The 24,019-nt window shown below is 40.3% G+C and overlaps 1 protein-coding gene across 3 annotated transcripts; it reads left to right on the plus strand.

Moving 5' to 3' along the window:
- The first annotated feature begins 1,784 nt into the window (after positions 1-1,784).
- On the plus strand, positions 1,785-23,607 carry NREP (neuronal regeneration related protein). Of its 3 annotated transcripts, none has more exons than XM_055791438.1 (5): positions 1,785-1,897; positions 2,618-2,665; positions 4,135-4,197; positions 17,928-18,005; positions 21,914-23,607. In XM_055791438.1, exons 3-5 carry the CDS (start codon positions 4,195-4,197, stop codon positions 22,037-22,039), a joined length of 207 nt encoding a protein of 68 aa, XP_055647413.1. In that variant the 5' UTR covers positions 1,785-1,897; positions 2,618-2,665; positions 4,135-4,194; the 3' UTR covers positions 22,040-23,607. The 3 variants fall into 3 exon arrangements, with proteins under 3 accessions (XP_055647413.1, XP_055647415.1, XP_055647414.1); XM_055791440.1 differs by lacking the exon at positions 1,785-1,897 and adding an exon at positions 2,373-2,513; XM_055791439.1 differs by lacking the exon at positions 1,785-1,897 and having other exon boundaries at positions 2,374-2,665.
- Positions 23,608-24,019: the final 412 nt, after the last annotated feature.

Genomic DNA, 24,019 nt, shown 5'->3' on the forward strand with positions numbered 1-24,019 from the left:
GTCCAGGTGATTAGAAGTCATAAGTTAGAATCTAGGAGATGAGAAATTATAAGTCAAGTTGTATTATAAATTCTGTTTGATGCTACTTATAGATTGTACTATGTTGATTCTGCTTAGAGAAACCTTTTGCCATTCAAATCATAAATTCAATGCTATACTAGTCATAATATTCTGTTAAGAATATAAAGCTTGAATTGTAACTATGATTTCATGCTGTCATCATTCTGCCAAAGATACCTAAAAGAACCTACCTGTCCCCTCAGTGTTGGTTGTCCACTTCAGCTTCTTAGGGGCTTTATTAATGCAAGCTTTCCACCTTGTGACGTCTTTGGTATGTAGTTTCATTCCCCAGTGCCAAATCTTTGTAAGTGGTGAATCTCTGACACTTCACCAGGTAGGGGACACACTCCCCAGGTCAAAAAGGCCAAAGGGACCCCATTACTCTTATCTGAGTGCCACTAGGTAGCTAGCATTTGCTATTCAGCAAAAGAATATGACTATCTCAAAAGTTTCAATGTACAAACTCTAATGTGCTTCAGTCTCAACAGTTGATCAGCGACAACCTGTGGAGGCAGGCAAAACAGAGGCAAGCGGTAGAACTATGTATTTCTGTGGATAATGATCTGACCCTAATGCTGAAGATAAGAGTTACTGTCATAGGTTGCCAGGGATTTAAATACCAGGGGCTGCTTGTGTCCCACATTTCCCCCTTTCCAGCTGCCGAATCTTCCTTAAGCTGACAGGCTGGCAAAGCATTCCCAGAGATGTAGTAACTATTCAGGAAGGTGCAGAGACGTGATAGCAAGCTGATTCCACTCAACAAATGGCAATGCTATGTGAAGCACAGAAAAATGCAGTTTCATGGGGAGTCAAATGAAAGTGGATTTGAAAAACAAGGTTAGTTGCTCAAGACCTAACCTAATAAGAGTCGGCTGAGTCTTCTGTTACGCTGCAGCATGTATGATTTCACACCATTTTAATCACCCTTGCCTCAGATACTTTAACCTTGAGGGAGGCACCCAGCCAGGCTGCAGGGTAACAGGGCATCAGCTCCTTACCACTTGTTTCTCAGCTTTTTGGCCATATATATCCCCTATAGCGTTTTAGGGAGAGGTACTGTGCAGGCACTCTTCATCAATGCGCTGAGCCTACACCGCTCAGCTTCCTCCGGTGCCTTTGCAGCAGCCGGTCGTGTCGCGACGCTGCGCTGCGGTCTGGGCCCCTCGTCCTGCGCCCCGCGCTCCGAACGGGGCCCGCTCCTGGTAACGTGCGAACTTACATCGCTCCTGCGGGGCCCGCGGGCTCCTCCCTGGCAGGCTGCGCCCGGCCCGGCTCACGGCGCTGGCGGGACGCCGCCGGGCTGTGCCTCTGCCCGTCCTGCCGGTACGCGGCCGGCGGGGCGCCCATCCTTGCCGTGCCGGTGTGCGCCTGCACTGCGGGACGAGCCCGTGCTCCGCTCGCGCGGTGTCACCGCCTGACGCCCCCGCCGGAGCCAGCCCCGCCGCGGGGCCCGGCCGCGCCCGCCGCTCCCTCACCGCGCCCCGGCTGCGGGCGGCCCCGCGCCCCCTCGGCACCCGGCGGAGCCGCAGGACCGGCCGGCACGGCGGCGCTCCCGCAGCCAGCGGGTCACCGGGGCAGCGAGCGAGACGCCGGCCCCCTCCGCGCCCGCCCTCGCCGCCGGGGCCGGGCCCGCTCCCCGCGGCGGCCCCCGCCCGCCCGTGTCACGGCGCGGCGCCCCCTCCTTCCCCGCCCACCATTTTCTTCCCTCCCAGACGGGCACGGGCGCGGGCACGGGCACGGGCACAGGCACAGCCGCAGGCGAGGCGAAGCGGCTGCCTCCGTCTCCCTCCCCTTCTCCTCAGATGCCCTTTGCTGCCGCTGCAGGGTTATTATTACAGTATGTGGCTGCTCCCGCTCCCTCCCCCTCCCCTCCGCGCCGCTCCGCGCCGCTGGCCGGGCGCCGCCGCTGCGCAGCGCCTTGGCCCCGCTCCGCGCCTGGACGCCGCCCCGGCCCGCGCCGCTGCTGCTGCCGGGGGGTGCCGGGCCCCGCGCGCGAGGGGCGGCCCGGCGCGGGGACTCCAACGGCCGCGCGCGAGCGGCACACGGCTGCCGCCCGCCCCGCCGCTCCCCTCAGCGCCGCGGGCGGCCGGGGGGGCCCGGCGCTGCCCCCTGCCCCCGGCGGAGCGCGGCCGGCGGCGGAGCGGCCGCTGCCCTGGCTCCCAGACAGCGGGGGGACGTGGGGCTGCGGATTATTGCAGACTAAGCAGTCTGGCGCTGCAGCAGCGGGCGGGGGGAGGCGGGCGGGAGCGGGCGGGCAAGGCAGGGGGAGTGTGTATGTGTAAGGAGGGGACGGGAGGGGAGGGGGGAGAGCTGGCGGGCAGCCAGCTACCATCAGAATTAGCTCATTGTTCAATATAACCAGTACTGGCAACCAAAATCCAGCCTGAGAGAGACTTTCCCCCAGCCACCCCCACCCCTTTTTCTTTTTTCTCCAAGGCTGCACTTTGGAAGAGGTGCAGTCATTCTTCCCCACACCCCCTACCCTCTCTCCACTCCCCCAACTATAAATTCCCTTCTGTAGCATGCTGCCCTTTTAAAATCCACATTTGTGTTTCAGATCATGTAGAAGGGACAGAAAGGGAACAGGGAGCGGGGGCTTTTGTCTGTAAGTATATGCAATTCCAATCCAACAGAATTTTATTTTTTTTAATTAATCCTCTCTCTCTCTCTCTCAGTCTCTCTCTCTCTCTCTCTCTCTCAATTTGTTTCTTTTAATTTCCCTTTGTCCTTAGGTGGACTTTGCTGCAGCTTGCCTTTCCCCCTCTCGGTGCACATTTCCAAACAGGCTTTCTTAAAGATGAGAAAACGTGCAGTATATGTATTTAACTCTTTGTCTTTATGTTTTAAGGGTGGATTTCTAGGTTGGGGCTTTTTCTGCACACATGCAAAGGGAGATGAGAAATGGTTTTCTAAAACTGTTTCCTTTTTCTTGCTTTTGCACTCCACAAACTGCATTTTTTAACCTAATGCATTTAGCTTTTTTAGCGTGCATGCAAGGCTCTCGGATTGGGTTTTCATCTCTTTTCTTCTCCCTTATAAAACGAATCTCCCTCTTCTCCGCCCTGACACTGGATTCCTCTCAGGCTGCCGGCGTTTATTTTTAGAAAGCAGTCATTCCTGCAACAGCCTTCTGCATTTTTGCATGTGCAGCAGTTAAATTTTGGGTGGTTCTTCTGAGAGAAAAAAACCCCCAAAGCAACCGTATTTTGGTGAACATTTACTGTTGTGCTTTTTTTCCAAACGTTTCTGTGTACATTTATAGATATACGAGTTTGCAGTTTTAAATCCAACGTGTATGTGTGTGTCTGTGTGTAAACATATGACTCATGCCTAATTACATTTCATACATATACACTATAGGTAAGAAATAGATAATCGGTAGAAGAGAACTTTAATTTTGGTCACTATATGAAAACTGATAAAGCAGGTATGCTACAGTTTCAGTCAGTTAAGAGAGTGGTAATTTAAGGTACCGTTTAAATGAGGTAGGACCTACTCTCTTTTTTTATCTCTCCCTATTTAAAATGGGGGGGGGGTAGTGGAATAGAGAGGGAGAAAAAGCTGGAGGTTATGTAATGCAGTGCCATTTCCAAAAATACCTACTCTCTGGGCCATTACATCGTGAAAACCTGACACTATTTTACTTGTTTCTTGATTGCAAAAAACCCACACTTTGCAGTATGCCTGGGAACAATGGACCACCTTTACAGTAAGCATAGGGGTTTTTATCGTCTTAACTGATTTTTAGGTGTGTTAACCCTTAGGTATAGTACTCGAGTTTCACAGATGTACCAAGTGCTAAGAATAGTGTGGGGTTCTGCAGTTCCTGGTACCAGGGATTCCTTTGTCCTATATTTAAGCCTACAGACCACTAAAGTACAGACATGCATGATATATAAGCATACATGTGGTTAGAATAATTTGCGTGACTTTAATCTTAGCCACTGAAGCTTATACATGTCTCTGTTACGTATAACATGGCCACTGCTATGCTGGCAAAAAAACCCTATTAAATATTGTGACAGTTGGAATTACTTTTTTTTTTCATTTTTAATTTTTTTAAATTGTTTTCAGATTGTTCTCCTTGTGCTACTTGAGAGAAACTGCAATCCCAAGACTTAACAGAATCTAAAAATGGTAAGAATTGGTTGCTTTAGCAAAGAATCAATAATTTTTTGTATAAATACAAACCTTCTTTCCCCATACCCAGTACTTATTTATAAATACAACCTTTATAAGACATACTTTTTGAGGCTGTGGGGAATTGCCATACGATGACTGATGTACTCTGAAAACCTCCGTATGTTGGATCTTTGATTTTCTTGCATTTTTTGAATAAAAATCTGAAATCCCTCTTTGTGCAGTAAGGCTTATTTAATTGAAACAAGAAGTGTTTAGGTTACTATGAAAAATATACATCATAACACATGTGGGAATACTTGCAGAGAAAACAATATCCAATAACTTCAGCCCTGCCACCTTCCTCCCAAAAAGAAGAAATAGGTCATTGCTTTTAGTAAGTGAAGCAGATTTAATGTTAGTCTGTCAGGGAACTATGGAAGATGCAAACTGGATTTTCTTACTTGGTAATTTTTTTTGGAAGGTTAGCCTTTCTTTGTGATACAGATCTGTTCCAGAAAAAATGGCTAGGCCTCAGCCTAACTGAACCTAGAGGCACTTAGCTGGACTGTATTTGTTGAACAATGTTCCACAGTAACCTGTTTCCTTCAGTGCAAGTTGTATTTATATTTTTACTGATTAAAGCAAATTTGTTATATTCTGAGATATTACTGCTGACAAACACCTAATTTTAAGGGTGAAATGGTATACGTCTAAATATTCTCTAAATATGACATTCTCTAAAAAGGATTGTCTGAGAATCAGCAGAACAAAGAAATTTTTTTTTTTACAGAAAAAAGTATATAAGTAGGCAGAATTGGTGTAGGTGCTGTGTAGTCATACAGCGTTCTTGATTGACCATGCAGTTATCACTGAAGGATGTCTGAATACATGTACAGACGTAAACGTGTTTTGGGGGCTACGTGATGATACCGTGGTCAAAAACTGGTTAATTTGTATGGGGCAGTGGCTTGTCTGAAGTAGCATTGCATGGAGTGTACATTAGTAGAGAATATTCTCCAAAATGTGAGGTTCTCGGGGACATATTAAGATTGGTTTAAAATAATTGCATGAAGTATCCTTCTCTGGTTCTGTGGGGTTGTTTTGATGTGGGGGAGGAGGGATGATCAAAGGATGTTTCAAATAAGCAAATATGTAATGTTATAAAGGCTTTTTTTTTTTTGGCTTGTTGTTTTATCTGCAAAAATAAACTTGCAAATTCTGGAGTTTTAGTCTATTCTGGAACCTACTTTCATCAAAGTGCTTTGCTCATCTGTGTATAAATGAATAGTTGGGGGTGGGGAATTAAAAGGGAAATGATTCACTTAAACTGTGAATGGAAATCATGTTAAAATACATTTTGTTCACACAACTGTGGAATATTGGATAAGGCAACTGTTTTCCTACCAACACCAAGGTGACAATCAGCCCACATTTTTAGATGGAATGCAGGCTGTTATGTGCAATATATGCCTATCTATGGAACAAAAGATTATTTTAAGTTTAGTTAGGCATAAAAGAGCCACTGATTTTTACCAGCAGATGGTTCTATAAATCTAGCAAGGTTCCAGTAGTAGTCAATGAAATCAGTTTTGTAAAGCCAGTCTCCAGGCCAGAATATAAAATACAACTTAGGACTTTTGAAATGCAGAAAAAAAAATAAAATGTAGTTACCCACCTGTCTAGTCCTATTGTTAGTTCTGCAGTGTAACATAAAAAAATCTCATTTGGCTGTTTTTGACAAGTTCTTTTATTTGTTATGAAAAGGCCTAATTCTACTTTTTCATGACTGTTGATCAGAATTTCAGTGTAGGAAAGACTAGGTTTTGCCCCAGCTTGCAAGGTTGCTTAAAATGTGATACTTGGCAGTCTTATCCCCTACCACCACCTTTTCTTTCCTTTTCTTTCATTTTTGGCACAGTAACAATGAATGTAATTTTAAGTCAGACCACTGACATACTTTCCTTGCAGTAGTGGACACACTTGGCTTTGGCATATTGTATTTATTGCAAGTGTTTCCTTAGCCATTCTAATTTGCAGGAAGAATTCTTTACAGAGCAACACTTTCTACACTGAAATATGTGATTGTAAAAGTGCTTACATTGTTTTTAATCTAACAGCATATGCAAAGGCTCTATCCTGCTGTCACCAGTCAGTGAAAGTTTAGCTGTTACATTTCACCAGGCTGAACTAAACCTTAGAAAATAGGGGAAAACAGCCTGCTTATTCCTTTGCTAAACTGAAAGTTCATTAATTATTTAGTTAAGCTTACAGTAAAATTCAGAGTGAACAGAATAAACTTGCTGAGTGAGAACAAATTAATTCCTGGTTTAACTTCACTGTCTTACCTTGTTAGTTTGTTCGTGTTCTTATGCCATAAAACTGTTCTTAAAATTGCTTACAAGTAAAAGCAAATAACTTAGAAGGTTAGTTTTCAATGCTGCTTCTCCTTTTCCTAGTGTTTGAATTAGGATTTCCTCATACCTGGCTAATTAATCTTTCTTGGAGCTGTTTAATAACATCATCAATAATTTAAAGAGAAATTGAAAGGCAGAAAAATGTACTTTCTATTATTATAATTTTAACTCATGGACATTTTGAGCCATCTTACACAAGAACACCTGCCATTTGAGGATCTGTCCTTGTGTATTGTATTTCTTTAAGTGACCACCTAAAGGAAGAAAGAACCTTTTGTATTTATGTGCAGTGTATAAAATCCTGAAGTGATTTTAATTGCTCTTTTTATTGCAATTCCTAGAATTTCTGCACATCATCTCCATGGGAAGTGCTGCATGTCATAAAATACAAATTTAGATTTTAGTGCTAGTTAAGAAAAAAATATGCTTGGCCTCTGTAATTCCGTCATTGGAATAAAGGATCTTGTCAGAAGAGTGAGGGCAAGGAAGTCTTAATACCAGTTTCCTGTGACCTCAGAGGAGACTTCTAGCAAAACCAGGAAAGGCTTTTTCTAATGGTAAATGTTTTTAAAGAAAAATCAAGCAGGCATTTTAGACACTGGACAAAGTGGTACATTTGTTTGCTTCTGAAGCACTCAGGGGTGTCCTTTTCTCCTACTCGTATTGAAGCTTTTGTAGAATCATAGAATCATTTAGGTTGGAAAAGAACTTTGAGATCAAGGCCAACCTTAACCCAGGACTGCCAAGTCCATCACCAAACCATGTCCCTAAGCACCATATCTATGCATTTTATAAACACCTCCAGGGATGGTAATTCCACCATCTGCCTGGGAAGCCTTTAGTTTTCACATACTTGAAAATAAAAAAAAAGATATTCTAAAGCAGCTCATTCATTTAATTCTGATTTACCACAATTAGATGGCTTTCTTAAGCACTAGTGGTGTGAAATCTCTCGGCTACGTGTTGTACAGTATAGCCTTTTTCCAGTGAGTTATATGCAGATATCTTTACACGTTCTGAAATTTCCTGTGTCTATAAAATTACTTCACCTTAGTTGGAACAATTGTTCATAACTTCAGGATTATCTGTGGAGAATGGAGCCTGGGATTGTTCTGGCAGAGGCAGGCATAATTTTGAACCTTTTATGTGCTCTGAGGAATAAGAAGAATTAGATATTAGGATGAGACATTATATCCAGCCTAATACTAGACAGACAGTGGACAAATGCAGCTCCTGATCTGGCATGAGAAAACTCATACTTTGTTGATTATTTCCAAGTCTGGTACTGGAACTGGGCTCTCCTTTATGCAGTTCAGAATGGCATAGGAGCTGCAGGACTATATCAGATCCTCTTCTGTTCATGTGTAGCCATGGGCAGAATTTGGTCAAGACAAGTAATTGAGAGGGATGAAAGCTAAGCAGTTTTGGCCGCCTGAATGTGCATATTGTGCTTGTTTATTATGCTTATGTGTTGTGCATGAAGAATACATTGGGTGCAGTTTGCTCAAAGCCACTTGATTCCTGAAAACTTTAGGAGAATTAAAACCTTTCCAGCTTAGAAGATAGATAGAGAAATACAAACTCACTTTTTGCCATACTTCTGTCAAGTCAGCAGTTCAACTGCACAAAAAAACACCTTTACTTGATTATGACTAGAGAAATTTGAAGTGGGGTTCCAGAAAAAGTGATTTTTGTCCCAAGATGTAGATGCTGTGGATATTTCTGTGGTACAGTTCTTATACACAGTAAAAGAGAAAAGCTCTGTATGTATGTGTTTCTACCCGGACACAAACATGCATGCTTTGAATGCTAAATTTTTGTGACTATGCACCAGCATACTTTATCTGAACAGAACTGTGTGGACACATGAGATCGGAAGTTTATGTAATACTTTGTCCAGGACAAATCTTCACTGAATGTTTTTTAACAAATGGTGGTGTCTTGGAAAGTCAGCAATAAGAATTAATATACACCTTGTAATACTACAGTCATGACATTGATTTATTGATTTTTAAGTCTTGGGATCCAAAGGCTTCCCCAACAATCTCTTCTTTTTTTCACATGGGAATACTGCTGCCCCACACCTGAGTTCTGATCCTTGTGTGTATGGCTAAAGAGAGGGCAGAGGGACTACATTAAATAGCCCTCAAACAACTTCATAAACATAACCCAGTAGTTATCATTGTCTGGGACAGGATATTTTAATAAAAATATTTTTAAATATTTGTATTTTGTTTTTATTTCAAATATCTTTTCACCTCATGAAGCCATATTGGTCGACAGTGCAATCTGGAAAGGTGCAAAAATGTTCTTTTCAAATGTTTAGTGTAGAATAATACTATGAATCATTGAGTGCTACATGAAATTCAATTTAGACTGCTGGTGTGGCAAATTCACAGTAGCACTACTGAATGAATCCCTATGTAGATGTTCCTGGGAGGATCCCTGATGTTTCTTTCTGTAAATACTGCATTAAAAAAAAAACAAACAAAAAAACTTACACCACCCTCAGAACAGGTAGTGTTTTCTCATCCTGCAGGAAGAAATGTTTCTGGATTAATTTTGTTAATACTAACCTTATTGTCTACTAGAGTAGCATACCTGTGTGGGAGTAAGTTGAAAAAAGTTAAAGTAAATCTGTGTGTTCTCAGTGGAGGTGGTATAAGCCTTGGCTTAATATGTATATTATCAGAAAGAACTCCTGAATTCTTACAGCACTCATGTTTAGAAGACATGCATTGGCATCATAGAGCTACTCAAAAAGATTTAAGTTAGAGAAGGGAACAAATCATCCTTCTTTATCTTCCTTCTTTGTTTGAACATGACTATATCTGTGATAAATCTCCATCATGAAAGAATATGAGTTTAAACAATTCTATTCCTGCTGGCAGAAGAAAATCCTGTGGAAACATTGGTAAATGTCCTTACCCTTACTTTCTCAGCTAAGTAATTGTATAAGGTAACATGAACAAAACCTAGAAACAATACTTGGCAGGGAAAGTTCTTTTCCTGTGTGACTCCTCATCAGATAAGTCCCAGAACCGATGGATTTTTATTGCTTTGAGCCGACAGAACTTACATGATAGTCTGTGGTTTTGTATTTGGAGTAGCAGTTAAGCTACATTAAATGATACTAGATGCTGGTAATATGGTGACTGCAGGTAAATGTACCATAATGCTTTCAAGCACCTGTTATACTATCATCAGCTGTGGCCATTGCATCTCTTCTAATGAGGTAAGTACTGGCTGTACAATGTGGATTTGTCTCCCATTTCCAAGTGTACCACTGGGGCTTTTAATACTTGTCTGAAATATGCTGGTTGAGCAAGAGGTTGGCATCTCATGAGAGGAAAGGCTTTTGTGTTTGGGCTCTGCAGGAAAGCAGTCGGCAGAGGCAGTGAGCTTGCCACCACTTGGAGAACATCGGTTGTTGGATTTCTGGTCATCTTTCTGGTATGTGTGAGAAATGTAAACAAAACTTAACAAACAAAACCGTTTTAGTCCAAAGCAGTGTGTTAAGTCTTCTGTAAGTTACAGTATTCAGGCCATTCATTTAGAAAAACTGTATGAACTTTAAAAATGAAACACTTTTGCAGAGTCAGCTTGGTGTAAACATTTTGTATATCCCAAAATTGGAAGGAGAGAACTGGGAGAGCACACAGGAGAAGCACTGTTTTGGGCTGTCGCTATTCTCTCTTCAGGGTCTGCCTACTGACCACTGTTCTTGTTGGTCTTTCCCTTAAGAGCAAAACTCAATGGAGGGCGAGACTGGGCTAAATGGACTTTTCGGTCAGTCTGTGAGCATGCTGCTTTTCTTCCACGTCTGTTGATCCAGTAATTTGTCGCTATTGGGTATGAAACTACTGAAGAAATTAACTGTGGGGCCTTTTTGGTACTGAATTTTGCTGCCATGCTGTACGTTCACCTGACTTTGTAACAAGAGGCTTGGTTCTGCATCTTGCTCTGCAGTTACCATTAGGTGTAGATACAAATAGTTATTAATTAAACTTTTCATTACCTTATTGCACTGAAGAGCAAATTACAAACTCCTTTGTAATTGACTGAAAACTCAAATACTATTTTAATTTTCAGGCTTGTAACTGTTGTTTTTCTGTGTGTGCATGTTAAGTAAAACAACAAAAGCTACCATTGTACTGCAGAGGCAAACGAAATGAAGCGGAAAAGGTGCTGGGTTGCACTGGGTTCTGAGTTTGGTTTTCTGGAGGCATCGTTTGGTTATTTCAATTTCTGTAATGTTTTAGTTTCAGAGTTCATGCACAGAAATTTACTGGTGGAATAAAGTAGTTTGCAGCCATTATATGGGTTAATGGAGCTTTCCATATAATATACATTTGTTTATTATTGTTCTGGAATAATTGCATTTATTTTCCTTTCAAGTAGTGTGATACTCTGGTAATGAGTGTCTTTGTTAAAATAATGAATTCAGTCAGAAGTTGGGTGAGCATTTATGACAGCATTCACAATGTACCACTTGATTTCTTTTTCTCTTACTCTTCATATGTGTGGTAAATATTAACAATGCTTTGCAATGTTTTTTGCATATTAATGAAGTAAAAAAGCAGCATGAGAGCACTTGTAGCACACAAGCTGGATTCATCCTTACTAGTGCAGAAAAGTGCAAACTGATCTGTCTAAAAGTTGCGTTACACTTAGGTAGGTGTGGGGAGGATTCCTCTCCAGGGAAAAAGGAAGTGTTTTCTATAACTAACCTCATTCAATCACGTATGTCAGAAAACAGCTCAAGTTTCTGTTGAGTGTTCTTATCAGCTAAAGAATTTGGCCAGAGTGTGGTGACTATATACTCAAGCTAGATTAGCTTGTGTTTTCCCCCTCCTCAACACCATACTCACTCAGTTTTGGAGGCCAGTAGTCATGTAAGAGACTTGGAACAATGTGCCCGCTCTAAGTGGTTAGCTACCAGCATCCTTTCCTGCAGCAAAAGGCTCTGCAGCAGTAGAACCCATTAGTCTTAAAAGCATGTTTTAGCAAATTTTGCACAGTCACTCAGTTAATTTTCTTATATGTGTCATGGGATGCTCTAAGTACATATGTAAAAGATGCAACTTGTATAGTGTGGGTGAGGATAGGAGCAAATTCTTTGAAGAAGCTGATACAGATGAGCCAAGGTAGGAGACTACAGAGGGGCGGACACTTCAGTGCAGCCTGGAAACTAGATGTTTTGAGAACAATGAAAGAAACAATGAATTAAGACGGGTTTATAGGAGACAATTTGTACTTAAAATCTAGAAAAACTGCTTCCAAGGTCACTTACTTATGTTGTGTAGGGAAGGAGCAGATGACATCCTATTCTGTGAAATTGACAGAAATTGAAGAAGTGATGAACAAGAACTGCGAAAAAATTCTAATGAATAAAGTTGCTAATTCATGTGCAGCATGAAGAGGGGGATGCAAGGAAAAGCATACTTGTCTCATTTAGTCTTTTTCATCTCTATGTGGCTGTGAGTTTGAGTCATCAGATGGGGAGGAATAAAAAGCAGCAGTAATATCTTCCCCATGAAAAGGCAGAGCCAGCAAATGATGCTGGTGCAGAGAAGTCAAAGGCAAGTTCAGGTGTGCAGTTGTCCTGCCATGTCCTGCTGAGATACTGCCATGTATTCATTATTACTGTAATGGCAGATCAAGTCTCACCAAAAAGGTAGGCCACCTGGAGCAATCCCAGCCAGGAGGAGAATGATCATACAGTTCTTCAACAGTTCTCTCAAACCGTTTATCTATCTTTATCTGCTGTGTGGCATTAACCAAGTTAAAGGATTGAAAATTATTCCCCCACACCCCCCACACCCCCTGATTTTTGAATATTCACAGCACTGATGATACAGAAGCCGTCTGCCCTGACAGTATACTGAAAATGTGGAGTTAGGTTATTGGGGTTACCAGCTGTACCTCAACCAGAGGCTCAGACTTGTGATGATCAAGTTCACAAAACTGGCAGGCCTCACACCTGCTGAACCACATTGACAGTATTTTTAAAGAATTAAGCAAAGGTAATTAAGTTGCATTTTAACTTGGGCAAGTTGGGTTTTCTGATGTTTCAATAGGGAAAATTCTTCACTGAGCCAGTTTCAGAGCCAGCCTATCGCAACAGCAGCATCCCATTTGATCACAAGTACAACTTCTTGAATACAGCAAAGGTTCATCAAAACTTCACTGACTCTTTGAAATAAGGAGTAGCCATGAGCACTGTTGATGTAGCCCTGTCATTGCCCTCTCCAGAAGATTCAGAGGACAAAGGTGATGGATAGCAGACTGTGACCCAGCTAAACTCTTGAGAAGCAGCGACCATTCACCCGACAGTTGCTGTATGTATTAAACCCTGTGTGCTAGGTTTGGAACATGGTAGACATGAATATTATATGCCTTTGTAATGGTCTTCTTACAGTGTTAAAAATAAACTACTGCAGATGGGAGCATTAGTTCACCACTTGCACTTAAGTAAATACATTGATCCTAGCACCAGCTATCCTTCCAGTGTTTTTTAAAATGAATTAGTTTTTTTAACAGAATTATTTATGTGGTGTTCAATCAGTGGTGCAGTAAGATGTTCTGTTTGTGCATCTGGATTGTGATGGTAGGCTGTTGGTTACAAAGAGAACTTTTTACTGCAGTGGGAGGCATTTGGGCGATTGAGAAGCGCATGGTAGAATGTTCTGGGAAAGGTCACTACAGCTCCAACCAGCTGGTAACTAAGAAACTTCAAAAAAACCTGCAAAGTTATAACTGTTTCAACTTAGCATGCAACTATGTTATAATTTTTATTGCAAAAGAAAGTGCTTTGGGACTCAATTTAGAAAGACAATCTGCTAGACAGTTTCGGTGATGCTGAGACCAGCCACAAAGGAAACCATCTACAACTTTTCCTCTATGACCCCGATACTATTGATTGATGTCATTGCAACACAGAGCAATGATGGTGAAAAATCCCCGAACTAAAGCAATATAGGTACAGAAATAAGGAGTGGCGTTCCTTTCCAGCTGTACAGCCCGTCTCCTGAGGAGGCATGGTAGGTAGATGTCCTCTCCCAGTCCTGGCCCACAGGGCCCTCAGTCCTCACAGCTGCACAAGCGCAGTTTTCATGCTGAGTCAGGGAAGAGCATGCCCCATCCTTTCCTTCTCTTCAACACATACCTCTACCATTTTACTCATTTCCTCAGCACATGGCCATCTTGTGTCTGCTATTAGACTGTTAATCTGTGTGGTAAAGCTTTCCCTTCTACTTTTTCCTTTTCCTCTCTTAGGTAGGCTAGTTTAGAATTATGAGAGAAGACCATCTTTTATGTGGAATTAGGAATTTCTGGAGTATTTGTCATAATTTCTTCTTCTTCTTTTTTTTTTTTCTTTCTTTTTCATTCCTCCCCCTCAACAGAACTGGTTTATATGATACAGAAATTATCTGAAACTTCTGAAAAGGTGCTTGATGATGTAGTCAGAGCACTTGGTCTTCTTCTTTAAGCTGGTGGTTTGGAAATCCAGACTGCAGTCAAATTCAACTCCTGTAAGTCTCAAATGAGATTTGATGAACAGGAATTAATTTGTGGTCCCCATGAAGAAAAAACAAAAGAAAAAAACCATACCAATCCACCAACCAACCAAAAAAACCCTGTGGCCTTTCTTGCTTGTTTCTTAACTGTAAAAACCTTGGGAATGCTTAACAGGAGTGTGCTCATTTCGCTAAGTTTAGCATGCCTTAAATCTGTTTGTTTTTTTTTTTTCCTTTTGATGGATACATCTGAATGTTTGAAAGATGCTCTTAGTGAGTAGGAATGAAGAGTGGGTAGCATGAAATTAATTTTAGCATTTTAATGTGACTTACACAGTAGATTTAGTCCAGCTATCGGTTTTAAAGCTGGACAAATATTTGTGCTCACCTACTGTTCCTTAAAGAGGGCATGGCTTACAATGGAAGAATAGGCATTAGAGTTTTGAAATGCTGGTTAAACAGATCTTTTGCAATACTGAAAAAGTTTCTCAGTTTGTTGGGCAGAGGAGAAAAGAAAAATCTACTCTAGAAATCCCTCTGGTTTTGAGAAAAAAAAAAAAAAAAAGTAGCAGTAAGTAGTTCTGGAGTCTGAATGTTGTAAGGGCTGGTAAATAAAACATTTTTGCTTTTCCTGATTTTTAATCTTAGTTTTTATTATGTTTATCTTTTCAAGAGGATGGAGGCTGAAGGATTGAGAAAATATTCTTCATAGATCATCATTTCCTATTTCAAGCAGGGCTTGACTTGGCGGGCAGAATTGCTTGTTGTTGTAGAACACTGTCTCAGAGAGCACTTCCCAGATCACTAGGTTTCTTTCCCCCTGACTTCTCAAAGTGAGAGTGAATGGTTTTGTATATCACATGTTCTGCCAGGAAGGCAGACTTCCAAGGGTAGTAATGCTGTTAGTCAGATGTTTAGGGGTAATCCACTGATAATTTATGGATGAAGTTTTCTGGCTTGATTTTTTTCCTAAGGTTTATCAAATACTAAGGCTATTCATTTGAGTCAGCATATGATTTATATGCATTGTATAGACTCACAGTAACTTTAGTTATCAGTCCATCCTAAAGTTCAGTATTTCTGTTCTGAATCCCGTACATTGGTTATTTAAGCCAAGCCTGTACTCGCATAATAGTCACACAGGAAATACTAAGAAATGAAAATACAGTGTGTATCAATGGAAGCAGTTATCTAGAAATGTTTTCTTCATGCTAACAGCTGGAATGTTGTAAGCCTTACATCGTACTCTGTAATGGAGCATTGCTTTGCACTTTTTCTCTCTCTATAGCTCATCTTGCAACATTAATGCCAGTTGTTTTGAGCTGCTGTAATTGATGAAAAGTTCTTGCTGTTTTTCTAACACCCTAGTTATCAGTATATTTGAATATCTAAGTAGTTTCTGTATTTTATAAAACATATAGCACAGCAGACATCTTTTTTTTTTCTTTTTTCTTTTTCCTCCTGGTGGATTGTAGTAAGTCCTTAGTAGACTCTTCTACACCAGCATCATTTTTCCCATTCCTGAATCTTCCTCCACTTATCCAGGATCCAAACCATGATTCTCCAGCCTTTTAGCATTGCTCACAAGGCAGATTCTTGAAGTCCTTTGGCTGCCCATTCAGGAGTTTGGTACAGTTACAGCAGAACAGTTACTGTCTGTAGATTAGTCCATGTGGTTATCTACCAATATTGGCCACAGTAGTTGTTTTTGAAGAGATATTAAGAAAATAGGATTATTAGGTTTTTTCCCATAGAAAATTACTGTGGAAGGTAGCTCTCTGTGTGTGTAGGGTTTTTTGGTGGTGGTAGTGTAGGTTTTAGTGGATTTTTATTTTGCTTTTTTTTGTTTTAAACTCTGGAGCATAGTTGAGTATATCTTACAATTTACCTCTTTTTATGCCTGCCTCCCACCCCTCCTACCCTCAAACTGCAGTCCCTTTAAGTTCTTATGAATTTGAGGATCCTTTCTTTGTCATTTAACTGCAGGTGCTTATTTTATTCCTGTTAAAATATTAATAGAGATGACAAGGCTTATAGGCTAACCTGAACACATCTTACACTCCATGGAAAATAGAGAAACTCATATTCATCATGATTAATAATACTGTACTCTGACGTTTATTCCATCCTCCTATAGGAAAACTGAAAATACACATTTTTGTATACTTTTCTGGTTTGAACATGCATGTCCTGTGGTAGAGCTGAACTGCTATCACTGTTTGCCACCATGAGTTTTCATACAGAAAATATGACTACACAGCAAAATCAAGTCATAGTTGCAGGATGGGTAATCAGCGATTATAAATACCAACAGGAGAGCTCAGGGGTTATTTTGTGTCTTTCATCCAGTGTCTGAAATTATTAATGTGAACATTAACTGATGAACTCACAGAGTACCCTGCGCTGTGCATTAGTTATTCTATGTTGGCCATACCCAGAGAGCTCAACTGGATTGTCTGAGATCATATATACAGTAATCTAAAATGTGAAATAAAATCTGATTCTTTAAACAGTAGAAAGCACTGTGGTTTGTCCTGCGGAAAATCATGGGAGAATGTGTCAGAGCAGGCACTGCCTTAGGCTCTGTGTTTTAAATTTCCCTCCTCTGTTTCCTACTTTATAGTAGAGTTCAGAATTTTCTCTTGGAAAGATAATTCAAGGAAACTTCTGGTAATTTCTCCAAGCTACATCTAGTCTGGTTGTGACGACTAATAGCCAACATGCAACTCCACAGAAATGAAAACCTTCCTCAGGTTTCAATATAAATACCATAGTAAGCAGGTACGTAAAGCTTGCCCACCAGGAGTTTAAGTGACAGGGCAAGTTTTGGTTCCCAAAGTGCGAACAAACTCAACTCAAAACATTGACAATCTGACATTCAGGCATTGTGCAGAAAGAGTTCAATTCACAAAACCCCAGAGGCCCAGGAGGCAGACCCAGCAGGAAAATAAGATCTTCACTGTTGTGTGCAGCTTGTACCTCACCACTTCAGTGTTTAATGAGAGCGAGACGAAGAAATGCTCTTATCTTCATCCCAAAGTTGAGGAACTGAAGCACAGGAGGTTTCCAGCTCAGATTCGCTGTAACCGAGATACATTAGCCTGGCATTTATTCACTCTAGCCTCCCGCTGTAGTCAGTGACTGGCTTTGGATCTGATGCATTTTCCATAAGAATATTTTCCTGTCACAGTCATAGGCCAGCACCTTAACCGTTAAACCCTGCTGCCAGCTATTTTGTGGTATGTCTTTATAATGTGTTGGAATTCCTTTAATGTCTAAAATACAGGGTGCTAACATAAAATTAAAGCTGTGTCAATGATCTTAGATAGTAATAAATTCTAGTTCACAGTTCATTGTGAAAGGATTATCAAAGGTGTGTTGCCCTTGTCTCTGCAGTCATCAATAAAGGCAATAAACTTCATTAAATTGCCTTTTGCCCGTGACTTGTGGCAGAAGAGAGTGGATGTGTGGTCTCACAGTATCTTCAGTAAGTTTATTAATATGGATATCCTCTTATACAGGATTTCTTACAGACATTGCAAAAAAATCCATGCTATGCTGTTTTTAAAAAGCCTGTTGAATGCAGACTGCCATAAACAATATAGTTGAAATACTCAAGGGACAGATCTTGTTGTCGTGTGTAGTCAAAAATATGTACTGAGCAAAAAAGGCAGCTAGGTCTCTGGGCCAAGCTCAACTGACGTTAGACTCTTGGGTTTAGCAATGCAGTCTGTCACATGAACACCACTTGATTGCATTCAATGAATCTCTCTTTGTTAGTAAGAAATTGTATATATTTATGTCACTACAGGTTTATCAACCAAGGTTAACCATTTGGGTAAGCCAGAAGATTTTTCCAACCAGCCAAGAGGATGGGGGATTTCCAAAGGTAAAGTTACTCATGTAATTTGTTTCATCTAATAAACAGTTTAATAAGATGAGAGTTTTCTGGGAAAAAAAAAATATTGAAAGTTCAATGGGTTTTATTTTATGACTGCTTCAAGAGAGTAGCCAGCTCTCATGATTTCATCACGAGTCTCATGGTATTCTGTTTTTCTTAAAGCCTTGGCTCCTTGACCCAGGCAGTTAACTGAAGATTTCAGCTTTCATTTTAAAATTATGTTTTTACCCTTCAGGCTTGCAGAAAACAGGGACTCTTGCTGGCTACATACCGGAAGGAAAACATACTAATTTTCAAGAGCTCTGTTTCTTAAGCCTGTCTCATGATTTTACAGGCTTAGCATCTGAGTTTTGAATGCATGATTTTGGCAATTGTCTCTTAGCAATGCAGATGAAGAAGTCAATGATTATGCAGGAGGAGGAAGGTGGTGGTGTTGCTTTTCTTTTTCTTTTGTGTTTTCTGTTTGTGCTTTACTTGGCTTGAGTAACAGGCATACAAAGCATGGCAGTTTTTATCTGAGTTTGACAAGCAGTACCCCAACATAAATGCAGATGTGGCTTGTCAGACAAGATTTGTGAGATTTTATTCTGTTACCATTGCTGGTTTCATAAATGTGAAACAATATGAAATTTGAGTAGGAAAATACAACAGTTACTCAGAACCACAGAATGTACATGTTTTATTTTCATATCCCCTTTCATTACTGACTCAAAATCTGGCAAAAAAAAAAAAAAATAGGTAAGTAGAGAGCACATGGAAAACTGTTTTTGATTGTTTCAATTCTTATCTAGACTCCAGCTCCCTGTTAACAAAACTCTGCTATTCTATCTAGATAACACTGTATTTTCCACACTATTTCTTTATAAAGTAACCTCTAAAATTTATGGCTGGGCTATTTGCAGTCTGCTATTTGCAGACTCCTGTGCCAGCATGCCAGTCTTTAAATTAACATATATGGCAGTACTGCCATTCTTAACATTCAAAGTATTTCAAAAGTTCAGCTGAGTAGGCTGATAGCAACGCCAGATTATGATGAATGTGAGATATATAGATATATATATATGGTCATACTTATATTAAATGAATTGGCAAATTTTATGAATCAGCTGTGTGTTAACTAGATGATTTTTATTACAAATTTTGTTAGCAGCTTTTAGTAAGTTGTCATTCATCATTAAACAAAGTTGCTCCTGAAACACAGGAATGAAGCTGTGAGCTACGTGCAGTGTAGTAACAATGCTGCATTATATTGGATTTATGAATAGCCATGGTTTTATGCTGTATGTAACTTTAAAAAAGTTTATCAAAAGGGATAATTGTTTCTCAGCTAGTCAAAAATTATTATAGTTTTTTTCCTCGGAAGTGATTGCATTCCTGCTTTTTAAATAGAATGCATTTTTTGTAGCCTTTATGTAGTTCTTCAAAATATATTTAGTGTATGCTTAAAAGGACCAGGTTTTAGAACTAGCTCCAAATTTTATATCACAATTGATCTTTAAAAGCACCTTGACTGTTAGCTGCACACAATCCACCTTCTAGCAGAGTACCACCCTTAACAGAAACTGGGTGTCTTTGGAATCTAATGTTTTTCATCTATCCTATAAAATTAATCAGGGTAAATTGCTGAGGAAGACTGCAGAAAGTGCTCTGTCCTTCAGCTCAACAGTTTTATGTACTCAATGTTAAACAGCTTGAACTACTGAAAGAACAAATTAAAATTAATATATTTTTTGAAAGATATTTCAAAGAAAAGTGCTTTTTTGTTTTCATGCAACCAACAAATATAAAAGGATACATTTCTTAAAGACAATTTATTTCCAGACCTAGAAGGGTCATATGGGACTTTTTATCTTATGATTGTATGGCAGAATTTCAGGGCTGAGATTGTTTTCACAGCTGAAAAGGAACTACCCAACACAATGCTTTTGGAAATTTGCCCAGACCTTTGGTCTGTGTGGTGTGCCTGTTAGCATGTGTGAGTTTCTAGTTTTCTTCTCATATCCTGTAATGATACACAAGTAGCAAATCTACTCAACTAAAAAGCAAAAACACTATCACAAAGATGGAATTTTCTAGAGTCCTCTGAGGAAGCAGGTTTGTGCAGTCACTGAAATTTAAATGTTATTTTGTCAGTCTGAAATTGTCTTTTGCAAAACCCCCAGTTTGGCTCTAGCAAAGGCAAGGTATGTTTCTTCCCCTGGCTTGCAGAGCCCTTCTGCACATGTACTGGCTGAAGTGTGCTCAGTTTCTCCATTGTTTTGATGCCCCAAAGGGAGATGGCACCATTTGCCCCTAGGAAAGAATTTTACCCTGTCCAGCCTGAAAACTGCTCCTGGCTGTGTGCAGTGCAGAGCCCCAGGGGAATTAATCTACCTGAAAGCAGAATTTATCCTGTAAACTATGATAAAGACAGTGGGAGAGCCATGGGGTGGCTTCCTTCCCAGCACAAGTAAATATAGCAAATATGGACATTCCAGTGGAAATTAGGGCTTTGAGGAGCCAGGAAAGGAAAACTGCTGAAAATTGCACTTTCAGTTGTGCAACTGCTATGTGTTTAATTCAGAAATTCACAACTCTCACATCAGAAAAAAATCAACTTGGAGAAGATAGCTTCAATTTCTTAAATAAGCTAAAAGCATTCTGCTTATACAACAAACACGTCCTAAGCAATAAAAACAATAAAACACTTCTTAAACAGAGAAACTACAGATTTTTTTCAGGATTTACATTTATTACTAGCTAAACATTCTTTAAGATCCCTCAGTGAGATGTCATGAATAAAGTACTTTAAGCTAGTGCTCAGCCTTTAGGCTTCCTTCTGAGACTTAAACTGAAACATGTATTTGGACACTTTGCTGCGTAGGCATAGACTTCAGCCAGTGAAAAAATCTGTCTAAGGCAGCTGGCTGGTACGGCACACCACCTCCTTACTTGTTCAGGGACAGGTAACACACTACAATGTCTTCAGAGTACTCATTTCAATGAAGTACTATAGGAAAGTCACTTATTAGTGTATGCTAGCTGCTTAAGCTGTAAGGTGTTTAAACGATGAGCAGTCTAAGCTGTAAAAGGGTCTCTTAATAATAAGACGATCTTTCATAGCCAAGATACACTTTTTATGTTGGAGGCCAAGTAAGCTTGGGGTTTAAAAAAAGCAAGCAAACAAATTAATTATTGCTAGATAATACAATTAACATTGGTTTTTTGGTTACCCGAGTTGGTACTGAGTTACATTTCAGAGGCATTTGGTGCTGTCTGTCAATTTGTGGACACAAGTTTTGCATTCATGACACTGGGACACTGTGCTTGCCTTCTGCGCTTCACGTGTGCAAAGCAGGTAATTGCCCCTTTTCAGCCCAATTTGTGTGCCAGAACTACTGCACACACAGCATGTGCAGGTACAGTTTTACACCTGAGCTGTCCCAGCTATTATGAAGGGCACAGAAATGGCTTGGTTTGGCAGGAGTGAGAAAAGTAATTTTGAGGAATAGGGTAAGGATGTACAGCCGGTGGCAAACTGCAGGAAGGGTTGTGACTCCATGGCTTCTTCCCCTGTAACTTTGCTGGGATGACTGGGATCTCTCCAGCTGCAACAAGCATCTGGATTCCCCATTTCAGCTGTGGAGGATTGTTTATTTTGCGTTTTGTCTGCTGGGGGACGCTCATTCATCCCCAAGCAAAGACTCTTCCTCAGATGCTGCCTGGTTTTTGAACAATCCTTTGCTCTCTGTGGCATTAGTGTTTATAGTGGATCCAGACAAGTTTAGTAGGTGTTTACTTCTGAATTCAGCTAGGGCACTGTGGAAAACATAGGATAACAGCAGGGAGGACCCCACCGAACAGACTTCTCCAAAGCACAGCTAATACACAGCTAACACCGTTTTTCCTTTCTGCAGGGAAGTCTCCCCATCTCGAAGGAAGTAAATCGCAAGAAGAAAAGTGAGGCAGAAGGGGCATGCCTGGTTCCAGTAAATGGCGATGGACTCCATTTCACCAAAATCGATTACCTCTACTCTTTTTAGTCATAATTTTTCCATTTGTATTACATATGGTGTATGGGTTTGATGAGGTCATGGTGTCATGTATCGGGAATTGTTTCTGTGTAAATCATCAAGTGTAAGAAGAAACTATGGGACTCTGAGCCTTGCTTTAGAGAATAACAGTGGATAAACGTGTACCATAAAAATATTTTTTAGCATTCAGACTCAAATGAAAGCTCTCAGAATTTCACACTGTGAATCCATGTTTACAAACATTACAGGTGGGCCCTCAGGCCTGGTTCTACCACAGCAATGTCTTATTCCACTACTCAAACTCCACTGCTCACACACACACAACCGGTAAACTGCTCTCTCCATTACCACCATCCCAAACTGCTTCTTGCAGAGGCTGAGAGTCCCCCTTTTTTTCATTTAGATGTAGCAAGCCTAGTGGTTTATTTTCATTGATTGTCTGTATATCTCTATATTTTATCCATGTACTCTTTTGATGTATAGAAGTAGTATGAAACTCATGGTTTCCTTGTGGTAAGTGATTGTGATGCTGCCACGGGATTTGAGACACTGATGAATGGTGCTATTTTGGACTTTAAATATGCTCCTTGGCAAGGTAGCTCTGATGGAGTTATTTTTTTCTTTCCATGTTCTGAGAAGGTGTTGGTACTTTGTTTTTCTGAATGTTGTTCTTTAGACTGGACTGACTTGTTTACTTGTGTCTTCAGTGTGGCTTTCTTATTCAGTGTGGTAGGTGAGTAACTACTTATAGTGTACAAGTGAGGAACTGATTCCCTATCAGGGTCCACTCACAAACATGCAGTTATAGTGGGAGCAATCACAAAACTGTAATTTACGTAAAATCTCCTTTCTGACTCCTATCCACCTAATGGAGAAAGATGAGCAATAATTTTCCACCAACCTCTCAAAATCTCTTTTGCTTTTTGCCTTTTTTTTAAATAGCCTTTTTTAAAGAAGGGACAAATTTAATGTCTTCTTCAAAACCATAAAATAGGGGATATAATAAAAAAAACACAGCAAATTTCTGGGAGGAGAAGTTCTAAAGGGGAAAGAGTACATTTCCACAGTACTGTCAACATGTGGACTTTACATTTTTGTTCTTGCTCCCAGACTACTATCAATACAAAACAACACAAAACACAAAATTAAACAGTATCATCTACTCATGGAGTGTTGTTGTGTTAGACACAGTCTGAAAGCCCACCTTAATTTTTTATATAATTCTGTCTTTTAGCTCTTCCTTTTACAGGGCAGGCCTTGTTCTGAACTGTTTTAGCTTCTGACTGTTAAATACAAATGCATGCACCGCAGTTCCTAGATTTCTTTCCTTTTCCCACCTTCTGTATCCCTCTTCTTGTACATTTTATTTTCTGATAGATTAGATATGTCTACTGTGCTGTATATAAAGCAAGAAGTAATATTCAGCAGTTGTGGCATTTATGTATAGTTGCAGTTGTGTACTGCTGAAAATGCAGGCTTTTGTAATGATGTGATCTTTAATAATGCACTACAAGTACCCAATGTATTTTAGCTATTTTAGTAGGATTTGTTCAATAAATATGCAAGCTCTAAGGGTAGCTGTGGTGTCTATTTCTTATTATTGTAAGAGGAGGGCTCCTTTTCTCTTTGTTAGCACCTGTTCTTTACATGACTTCTGAGGTTTTTTCAGGAATATCTGGTGAAGTTAAAGGTGATTCTTTTTGTTGTCTGCTAAACAATAGCTATTGAGATAACCTAAATGCCAGACCTGGATCTGGAAAATGATAGCTGCTGGACAATGGTAGTCGAGTACTTTGCTTTCAAGACTGCTGAGTGGCTGGGTCAGATGCGACATTTGATGCCATTTTTAGTAATCCCAGGAGGAGACCTTGGGGCTGTGCATGGCAAATACAGTATATTTCATTATCTACCTCTGATTAACTTAAAAGGCTGTTTTCCTAGCATGTGTAATATAATTTCAAAGAACGCTGACACAGTCCTCTCTAAAAA

The sequence above is a fragment of the Falco peregrinus genome, chromosome Z (assembly GCF_023634155.1).
Source record: "Falco peregrinus isolate bFalPer1 chromosome Z, bFalPer1.pri, whole genome shotgun sequence".
Lineage (NCBI taxonomy): Eukaryota > Metazoa > Chordata > Aves > Falconiformes > Falconidae > Falco > Falco peregrinus.

Coding starts and splice junctions, on each gene's coding strand:
- NREP (XM_055791438.1), top strand. Junction 18,006..21,913: donor AGGATGGGGGATTTCCAAAG/GTAAAGTTACTC, acceptor TCCTTTCTGCAG/GGAAGTCTCCCCATCTCGAA.